Source organism: Limulus polyphemus, unplaced genomic scaffold (assembly GCF_000517525.1).
Source record: "Limulus polyphemus unplaced genomic scaffold, Limulus_polyphemus-2.1.2 Scaffold113, whole genome shotgun sequence".
NCBI classification, from domain to species: Eukaryota; Metazoa; Arthropoda; class Merostomata; order Xiphosura; family Limulidae; genus Limulus; species Limulus polyphemus.
The window spans coordinates 371,243-382,434 of record NW_013665723.1 but is presented as its reverse complement, the minus strand read 5'-3'; the positions used below and the strand labels follow the sequence as shown (position 1 = coordinate 382,434).

The window sequence follows — 11,192 nt, the reverse complement described above, 5'->3', positions numbered from 1 at the left end:
CTTCGCTCATTAACATTAAATATGTTGAAGCAGTTTCAAACTGGAATATACTGTATTGTTAAGGAAGAGTTTTAAACATTTCTCGCCAGCGGGTGTTGGAAAATATTTTCTTATATTTTCAGATCTGGAAGAAAAATAACAACACTACAACGTTTATGGACTAAAACAGTTTGCTTTTAACATGTCTGATTAAATTATGTACATATATATTAGTCCAACTTTTTGATTTATTGACACAAAGGGGCCCTTGATACATGGGACTAAAACAATTACTGAAATCATTTTATAATGATGCCAACATCAGTTTTCTTTATCTATGACTTAGCTTTTGGTATATGTTGGCAGCTTCTACTATGAATCATCCCTCTCTTCAAAAATTTTCATAATATTGTCCAGTATGTTATGTTAAGTGAACATTAAAACCTACAATTACACAACTGGATTTAAGGAAATGAGTTTTATGTGCCATTTACAACCAGTCTCTTAGTGCTTTGCTGGTACAATATTTCACATGAAAACCACTTTATGGGTCAACGCTCTACAAAAAGGCGGATTTGGCGTATGCAACGTACCCTAAACTACGGCTTGATTTACTAGTTTACGATTTTTTTTATATTTAAAATACAACGGTCTAATAAAAATATATTTACTGTTTGTATCCAGTTTGTCATGGATTATTTGTGAAAAGAATCAAAGACTGTGAACAAAATATCTTGATCTTAATAACTTTACTGCATTCTGTTATGATACATACCACTAGTTATTAAGTACACTACAAATATTACACTTGGAACCTGCAACATTTGAAGGGCTACCATTAAGAGAAAATATATCCTATCTTCAATATGGGGAAATGTTATTGAAGATAACGTTTTAGGTTTTTCGAACAAAGTATTAGTTTTTTCAACTTGAATGGAACCTCATACGACACATGAACTAAAGAGCCAGGTCAAAGACCCCTAGGATTCAGATATAGCCATCCTTAATCTTGAATTACTGACCAACAGAAAGACAGCCAGCCATCAGCACTTGTTGCCACAAGAGATACATCTAGCTTTGAACAATTAACGGAATTGACAGTCACTCTTAAAACGCAACCATAGCTGAAATTTCAGTGTTCAATGGTATCGTGGAGCGAGCTTTCTACCTCCGATCCACAGCCATTAAGTTGCATCTGATTCTTTCAGAAATGGGCTCTAATGTTGTATCCCTTACACAACAAAGCACCATGCCTTTAAGCAGTAGTGAAATATTTATAATTTAGAAAAAAACATTAATATTGCTCTGTTGTTTAATCCTGTATCATTAAGAAGGAGGAAGGTGGATGCATAGATTATTAGGTTTGTTAAGATATTAAAAACCGAATAAATAGAAAGAGAAGTATCAGGTCATTTCATTATATCTAGATCCGTAGTGGAGAAGCTATGAGTGATTGATCTGTATGCATTAATATCCAGGACGAGGTGGTGAAAGATCAATTACGCCATAATAATGATCCCTATTTTCAAAGCATGCCTCTGGAAATGGGTGGTCTGCTGCCCATTGGCCGAATATGGCGTTCAGAAGAGCAACTGAAATGATTAATGATTAATATCCAGACTTCATTAGTTGAGACTACAGTCGGGTAAACCTACGTTTGACCTCATACTACGGCGCTTCTTTTTAGACATTTGCTGAGATCACTATCACTAGATTTCATAGTAGCACTATTAGATACCCGTGCCTTTCACAGAACAATCAAGGTTTCATGTCTGTATCAATGATTGATGTCCTCGTACCTGGAAGGCTAGAGATGAACAGCACTCAACAGTGCAATAACGTTGAATACGGCATTGACATTTATTATGGTGTGAACATTATTATAAGCGTCACACAGATCTTGTTGTGCGTCTAAGGGGAAAATATACTGCTAGATCATATACTGACGTGGTACCAGACCTAAAAGTATGATCTGACTCTGATAGACTACATTGAACACAAAATTGCAGAAGTTTTATATTGGCTAGCGTAAAATAATTCGAGGGCCTCCATATGTTAACACAGCATCAAATAACATTTTTAAATAGATTAAATATTAAATTGAAATAAACTTTTAAATTATTTTTTATCTAGGTAAACTAGTCTGTATATATTAAAAAGGAATGTAATAGTTAAACTGTTTTTCTTAGTTGATGAATAAATAAGAAAAATGTTTTAGTTAATCTGATTGAGGTCAACGCTGAACCTGACCCTCCCTGGTCTAAAACATAGACCGAATCCAGACGATGAAGAAGAGTCTGAAATGAAATTAAAATATGTTTTACGAACTTCATTTATTTAATAAATCGTTTTTTTCTTTTTTTTAAAAAAACGAATTGTTAAATAGGGTCTGGAGAAAATGTTTGGCGAAATAAAAGTTTCAGTAACGAGAATAAGCTAGTTGACATTGTGTGCTCCAATATTATGATGTATTCAGTCTCATTCTTTAGTCTGTGCAATCGCGAATTCTTTACTACAAACATCTAGGTGCAACTCCAGGTTCTCTGATTTCGTATTGTCAGCTCAAGCCCGGCCCGGCATGGCCAGATGGTTAGGGCGCTCGACTCGCAATCAGAGGGTCGTGGGTTCGAATCCCAGTCCCACCAAACATGCTCGCCCTTTCGGCCGTGGGGGCGTTATAATGTGACGATCAATCCCACTATTCGTTAGTAAAAGAGTAGCCCAAGAGTTGGCGGTGGATGGTGATGACTAGCTGCCTTCCCTCTAGTCTTACACTGCTAAATTAGGGACGGCTAGCGCAGATAGCTCTCGTGTAGCTTTGCGCGAAATTCAAACACAAACAAACAAACAATCAGCTCAAGCAATTAATTTTTACATTTATTTTTATTGTGTAGGCTGTCTACCTGTTCATCTTTACAGCATGTTTATTCCAGGCCCATGCTGCATACGATACACCAGGTACTATCTTGTTTTGAAATAAGATAATAACGGGACTTCAAGATACTTTTTTAATTTGAATAATATTTTACTTGTATAGAATACTCGAAAACTATGCATTTAGCTATTATAGTTTTAGTTGAACACTCATAAGACACTTTATTAGGATTACTTTGAAGCGCGATAATAATTTGCCAAGCTCCACAGTTTCTTTAAATTATCAATGAAGACATACGTTCCTAGTTGTTTCCAAAATTAACACTTTATGTATTGGTTGTCGGCCGTAATTTGACAGCTTGGATGATATTCTTACTATGGTATGGTTTCGGTTAGAATTAGTCGAATCTTAGCCACTGTTAAGATATTATTCAATTGAAACATTTTACAAGCCTGTCCATTTCATTTTTCCCTTGGTATTTTACCAGTCGTTGTCGTCCATATTTTTTTATATTGGTGCACGTATTCCTTTATGATTGCCAATGATGAACAATCCTGATTATGAATGTCTTTGAACAGTTTGTCAAAAAACAGTCTTTAATAATGACTATCGTATAGCCTGTCAAAAATGACTGGGCAAGCACTACCACCCCCACCCCATAGTATACCCTAACCTCCCAATTCATAGCTAACTGAAATAAATACATTTTGTGAAATCAAGCTTGACCAACAAAGATAGAAAAGTGCAGTCGGGCTGTCAAACGTCGGTAAATTCCTTTAAGAGCCAATCAAGATTAAGATCATTCATGAAATGAATTCGTGACGTATTTATAGTATAATTATTGGTAAAAAATCAGTTAGATTAACAACTTTTGATATATAAAAAAGCCAGTGCGTTTTTGTAGCACTACGTTTCATTCCAACACTGGCTTTTATGTCATGTTGCTTAGCAACAAAAGTATAATCTCATGTTGTTGTTCGTCTATGTATTGAAAGTATAAAATGAAATGTTTAGACAACAAAACTGGAAAAATATGTGTTGATTTCTTAATTTAGTCCCCATTGATGTAAATATGATAGTTTTTTATTTAAAACGTTGGTAATATACCAGAAAATAGCTTAATCTAGAAACGATTTAAGTTTAAAATTGAATCTATATTTTTACTTTGATGATAAATGTTGTGCATTTGGCTCTAGGCTAGGTGATCCCAACACTCACTACACTTATAAGGTTTCACGGCATCCCTCCCTTCACTACCCCATTACACCCATGTCTCTAAATTCGTAATGGGCAGACAATAATCGAACTATTCTATCTGTATAAATGCATTTTGGCTTTAATGACTCCTCCAATTTCGAGAAATATAGGTTAGATTCCTCTGCTAGAAACTCGTTTATCATCATATGTTCTTTGATTTTCGGAGGTATTATTATTCTCACTTATTGTTGCTTAGACTAATCGTTATTTAACTACATATCCGCATTTATAGAGCTCAAGAAGTCACTTAGCATGTTACATATTCATGGTATTTCAAGTAAATGGGGTGTTCTATGAATGTATGTTTGACAATACTTCAATAAAATGGCTAGTCTAAGTAACACCTTGTTAATTTATAAGTTGTCATCGAATCATATTATAAATATTTCTTTTTAAATTCAGCCTATAGACAAGTATTAATTTTAAACTGACAATGTGATAGAAGAAAATAAACTATAATGCTGAATTTTTAAGGATTCGTTGTTTATAGAATTAGTTTTATCATTCAATATTTATTTCATTTAGTGCTTAAAGTGGAATTTTCATCATCGTTAATACTTTTAACAGATTGGCTGTACAGTTCTGATATAAAGAAACTCCTACATAAAAGTTTATATAATTAATCACATTCAACAATAGCATACTTCATATCAAGAGAATGATTATTATAACAATAGGTCAGTTAAATCGAGCATAAGAACTAAGAATGTTTGTTTTTATTTCAGTAAAATTAGGTTTTATTACATTTTTGAAAATATATTATAATTTTTAATGTTATAGAAAAACACCCTTTTCATTCGACTAAAATACTTAATATTTTACACTTTTTTACTGCACAGTTATTTTCTTCGGAAATTTGTTCATGATGATCTTAGCAGCCATGAGTGTGATAGCTTCCGTGATTCTGCTGATTGGGGTTTTTGTGGTAAGTGGAAAATGTTAGTTTTGAACTATGATGTGCATGAAGTTAAATTTTTACATTGTCTCTATTGCACATTAAGTAAAAAAATATATTTTTAACTCTGTGGGCTTATTTTTTTATTGCAACTTTTTTTTCAACAGGATCGTCGTAAGTTGCTGCTACCATTTATAGTAATTGTCTCGTTCACTACTTTATTACACATGGTTCTTGCTTTGTATTTCATAACTGAATCGGTAAGTGATATTTCTGCACCTATTTTAACATTTTATATCTGAATTATTAGTAATTGTATATTTTATTATCTATGAAAAATAGTTCTTTCTAAAAATAATTTTATCTTAAAGATGGTTACTTTTGCATTAACTTTAGAATAAGAATTCGACAAACTCGGAAAAATTAACTACTTAAAACTTCGAACATTACAAAGATAATGTTTTAATCAAAAACTTGCAATGTAATTATTTTATTATCAATTTCCTTTGACTTATAGACTTTGTTACGAATTATCAAACCAGTAAATCTGGTTGATATAGTCTATAATTACAGATCTTCCTCGTCATTAAACATGAAACATGTTAGAGCAAAATTCATTCTACGTTTACGTTTGAAAATAAATAACAAGAGATTTTTCTGTTTAGATTATAGAGATGGAAAAGCTGTTTTTATTCTTCAGTGGCTTCTTTCGTTTTCGCCCTTAAAAAGCGTAAAATAAACAAATCGTTGGATTATAAAATTTCATTAATCTAGTTAACATCATTTCAATATTTCAAACATTCAACATATCGAGTGACCATTAACATTAGTAATCCAACATATTTTTTGGTGCATTAGCAAAACACTGCACCAAATATTTATCTTTAGACTGTTTAGCATTTTATGAAATATGATTTAATTAGCACGTAAAATAATTTGGTTGAAGTGTATTTTTGTTGTTGTTGTTGTTGTTTTTTCTGACTACTTTGCAAACTATTGCCGGTGCCTCAGCGGTAAGTCTGAGAACTATCAGGCTAAAAAACGGATTTCGATATACGCGGTGGATACAACACGAGTACCCTATTGTGTAGATTTGTGTTTATCACCAAACAAACAAAAAACGATGTAAAATTAATTATCAAAATTATTTGTTCACTATCAACCTTACTTATAGTAGTGTTAGCCAGCCGTTGTAATATACCAGTAAAGATTTGATGTTAAAAGAAATCTCCGAAATTCATATAGTAGTTTCCATTGATGATGTTCAAATATTTTCATTTCGAGACAAAATGAAAATAATTTTATCGGACTCTGAGAACAATCACAGATATGCGTATTTGAAATTTCGAAAAAAAAAAAAATTACATAACGATGTTTGCTTTAATAGCAATAGCGTGTAATAAACTTTTTTCCTGTTATATTAATCGCTTCTCCTAGTTCAGATTAAAAACACACTGTGAGAAAGATTCGATTAATCGTACCAAATTTAAAATATCTGGACTCAACATGAACATCAGTTATACTAAAAGCTCTAATAAGACAATTTTTATGAACCAAATAATGTTTCACAGCAACATCTGTTAATTTCCAAATTATTTTCATCAACCGTTTCATTCAGTTTAATGAAATGTTCTCTACTTTTTGCTCTTAGTATAGAATTATACATTAATACTTTGTCAGTTATAAAATAAATTGGACTTTAACTAAACAATAATGCTGTCTTTCGTTATATGATACCGTCTGTTTTAATTTTGCATTTCCGTTCATATTTATTTAAAATAAAAAATTTATTTTTAATTTATATGATTTTGTCTTATGTAAAATTATTTCTAGATTTAATATGACTCAGACCGCAATACCAACATCAGAATATGTATATCTTAATGCATTCTCAATTATTAAACTATTAACATTGCAAATATCTCTGGAAGCATTTCACAAGACAAGTATGCACAATCGACTGACAAAAAGAAGAAAATAAAACAAATATAACTTTAAAAGTACTCAACGCTACGCTATTTCAATGTTTCTGATGATACACCCCGCATTTATTAAATAAACGAGCACATATTTGTACCATATGCTACAAATGCTTATGTTATTTTTCTATAGTTCTTTATCATAAATATAAATGTTAAAAATTTCATGAATAGTAATGTTTTCCGAAATAATATCAGAACTTACTGTGTCATATGAGTAATACACTACATAAAACTTACAACACCATGGAAAGCCTATATACATTAAAGTTTATGCAAGAACATAAAATGAAATATAATTATTATCATATGTTTGACTAACACTGTTATAGTTGAACCATACAACAATATATGCGTAACTGGACCTTTATGTATCTGTAAGTAAATTAGAGGCTGCTATGCCTGAATCATGAAGTATTTCATCTAACCATTTATCCCATGTGCTGAATAAGGTGGTGTTCAGGTTGAAAATACCAACTACTGTTATTAAAATATATACAACATTTCAAAGGTGTATCAATATCTACCAGCCTTGTTATAAGAAACTAACATTCCTTATTATCACTATTGTCAAACAAACAACTGACTTTATAACTACAACAAGCAAAAGAACCCGTCCCAAATGACGGGAAAAGTTTAAGTTAATCTAGCAAAAGTACCCGTCGCCATCAACTGTATCAGTCAAAAGCACATGACAAAAAAATAATAAAATAAAACAAATATAATATAGCTCCGAGCTACTTGTACGGCCACCACGAAAAGTAATTGTTCAGCATTTCACTTTTAATAAGAACAGCTTAACAATGACGTACGGTAAGTCTACATTTTTATTATTTAAGTTACGTCACATTTTGGAATGTGAATGATGATGTGATTAATTCCTAACAATTTAGTGTAGAATATCTTACACGAACATTATTCATGCTTGTTCCCGTTATTTCAAATGTTGAGCTTTGCCTGCGTGCGCAGTTTTTCATATGGGACAAAGACGAACGTTCTGACAGACACCACGGTTCGCAATATATATAATATAAGTTCACATTTATTTATATTTAGTTTGTTAGTATATATTTATATGCATGTCGAGTCCTTGTGTGCATTTTGGCATTTCAAAATATAAAAAATATATATGTTCCTTATATACATACACCAAACAAACCTCTAACAGGAGCGACTAGTCTGGCGGTTAGGGTTCTCAACTCGCAAACTGCGGGTCGCGGATTCGAATCCTACTAGAGAACATGCTCGCCCTTTTAGCCGTAGAGGCGTTATAACGTGAGGCCAATCCCGCTTTTTGTTGATAAAGAGTAGTCAAAGAGTTAGCTGTGGGTAGAGATGACTAGCTGTCTTCCCTCTAGTCTATCACTTCTAAGTTAGGGACAGATAGCTTTTGGCGAAATTAAACAAACTTAATGAGCATTATCATAATTTATTCGATATTAAATTATCATTTGATTTATGATTTCTTAATTTTATTGACCTTATTATGTTTAAGCATTTGTTTATCGAAAGTGCATGAAAACGTTTATTTCAACTAGGCGATGGCACTATATATTATATAAACCTTAACGGCTGGCAAAACATCACTTTGTTGATGTGTTAGTACGCGACTTCCCCACCTCTGGACACATCAGTCCTGACCCCACTAAGAACCTCTATAATGAAGCCCTCTGAGAGTGTGATCAGCATTTAGTTAGTCCATACTTTGCCTTTGTATAACCTTTCTAGTGATATCTATTTGCTCTCTGTGTAAACAATATGAGCATTTTTTGTTTTTCATAAAAGTAAATACGTGCTATCTGAGGTACATGGTTCTGAACTATATTTTTTCTCTACAATTTTTTCCATGGCTACATCAACCGGATTTTTAACGAAATTTTAGGAGTTTATATTTCATGATAATATCATTTAATATAAATTATTATTTTAAGCTTCAATGGGAGACTATATCCACGCTAGGTTAATAGATAGCATAATCACAATTTTAGGAAATAAAATTAAACAACTTGATAGCATCTTATTCGATAAATTTCAGTACAAGTTTATTTCTAATGCTAATAGAAGCCTAACTTACTCTGCCTGAACAGTAGCAGCTTAACTCACGTTTCAAAGCTGAAACAGTAGCTCATTTTGTATACATACTGGGTTTCTATGAATTATTCACTGACTTTCTCGCTTTTTCAGTACTCTTTTCACGTATCTAATACTCCATTGACGTTCCTTCCGGTTTCTCCATAGTGTTGATTATATAATCTAATACCTATAGATTTTTTTTTTCTGGATTTTATCATCACGTCAACATTTAAAGCCCCCACCCCACCCACAAATATGAAGGTTTTTAATGCTCTGATAGCCAATTGTGTAGCTTTTGCTCAACAACAAACATAACCTTTATACCACGTTAATGCTAATATGTGACTTACTTTCGAGAAATATTTTGATGGATATATTTGATGGTCATATTTGTAACGTAAGATCACAAATAACAACCAACTAGTAGATATTCAAGATATAAAATAACACTTTTCTTAACGTCACCAAACAGTACTTTAATATTGTTCACGTTGCTTTTTAAGGCGATTGATGTGTTATAAATACTTATATCCTACTCTAGGTGAGTTAAGGAAATAAAAGTCAGCTTTTAGGCAATTATATCACTTGCAAAAAATAAAAAAGTCAATAATCAAATAAGTAAAGAAAACGGTTAAAAGTAGACTATATTTGAACATATCATGACATTTTCCGTTTTACAATGATAAGTATTAATTACTTCGTATTGATTTTTTTTCAGATTAATTGGCAAATGTTGCAAGATAAGAAGTTCAGGAAAATAATTTATTAATCAAATATTTATACTTTCAAACTCACTTATTAATTTTGTTTAAATATTATAAGTTAATTGCAATTAGACATTAAATTGTTATAAACTGTTTAAGACCTTATGTTGTTTTGCACACAAATTTATACACATATATTTTAATATTTTACGTAGTATCACTAGCTGATTTTGAAAACAATATGCATCAATGAGTTTATTATATGCTAAAACGATAAAAACCCTATAACCCGAGCGCTTTCGAAGGTGGACCTTTCTTCTTCGGGGGTAAATTGAGAATGGTGGCTCGTTGGTTCTTGATAGGAATTTAGATGTAACGGACTTTCAAGCTTTAACGAATTAAAGACTCAAAAACAACACGGAGCGTTCAGAAACTGTTTTTATCTCTTCGCCCCACGTGTTATTAAAGAAAGAAAGAAATAAAATTTTAAACCGACAGGAAGTATATGAATGGTGGTATAACCTAATGAGTGACATATATAGAGAGACTTGAGTGACGTCATGAAGGTCGCTTGGGCTTCCCCCGAAGTGTTTTTGTATATTTTTCAATGTACCGTTATAAGTCTCTCTAATTTCCGGTACAACACGGCTGGGAAAGAGAGCGTTATATAAAAAGGTGTTAGAGATGTTTTTGCTTTACAAATGGTCAAGAAAACTATACCCAAGTAATGTTAAAGTAACTGTTTGATTGTAAGTAATGTCCCATTTAGTGTGAGTGGGATGACCGCTTTTATAGTGAAGGTACAGTGGTATGTCTGTAGATTTTTTGTACAAGTTGGTGTGGAAAATTCCGTCCTATAAAAAGACTGACGCCAAGAAGGTTAATTTTGGGTAGGAGTGTAATTAAAGGTAAACTTGATTGGTTTGTGAATGGTGTTTGAATATGAGATAAATTTAATCACTTAAACGACTCTTAGAAAACGTTTCAAACAACTCTATTATTTTATTAACGATGTTACTCTCATCAGCATTAAAACCGACTTTAAAACCAAAGCTAATAGAGACTCAATCTCCATGTGACACTTTTATTTAACAACACTTAGGTAAAAATTTCTTGACCATTTGTAAAGCAAAACATGTCTAACACCGCATCTGCTCAACAGTGATGGCGGTTCTGATTTCTTCCGTCAAGGTGTGTCAGGCGAATTGCCTCCTCCACCCATAAATCTAAACATTGTTTACTATTTTTATTATTATTATTGTTAGGGTTACTTATTATTGCAAATTCTATATTCCCTATTTATTATTTCATAATTATTTAATTTGTTATATGTGACCTAAAATATTTAAAATTATAAATTAAATACAGTTGTATAGAATAAATTATATAATAAAAATTAATTATATATATATATATATTATATTAAAGGA

General features: G+C 31.9%; 1 protein-coding gene across 1 annotated transcript in view; it reads left to right on the top strand.

Moving 5' to 3' along the window:
• Nucleotides 1-11,192, top strand: part of LOC111089139 — a 126,432-nt gene that overhangs the window by 102,497 nt on the left and 12,743 nt on the right. Inside the window, exons 2-4 of the mRNA XM_022401052.1 lie at nt 2,874-2,937; nt 4,951-5,036; nt 5,174-5,266. Coding sequence (XP_022256760.1) covers nt 2,874-2,937; nt 4,951-5,036; nt 5,174-5,266 — 243 coding nt within the window. The remainder of the gene's footprint in view (nt 1-2,873; nt 2,938-4,950; nt 5,037-5,173; nt 5,267-11,192) is intronic.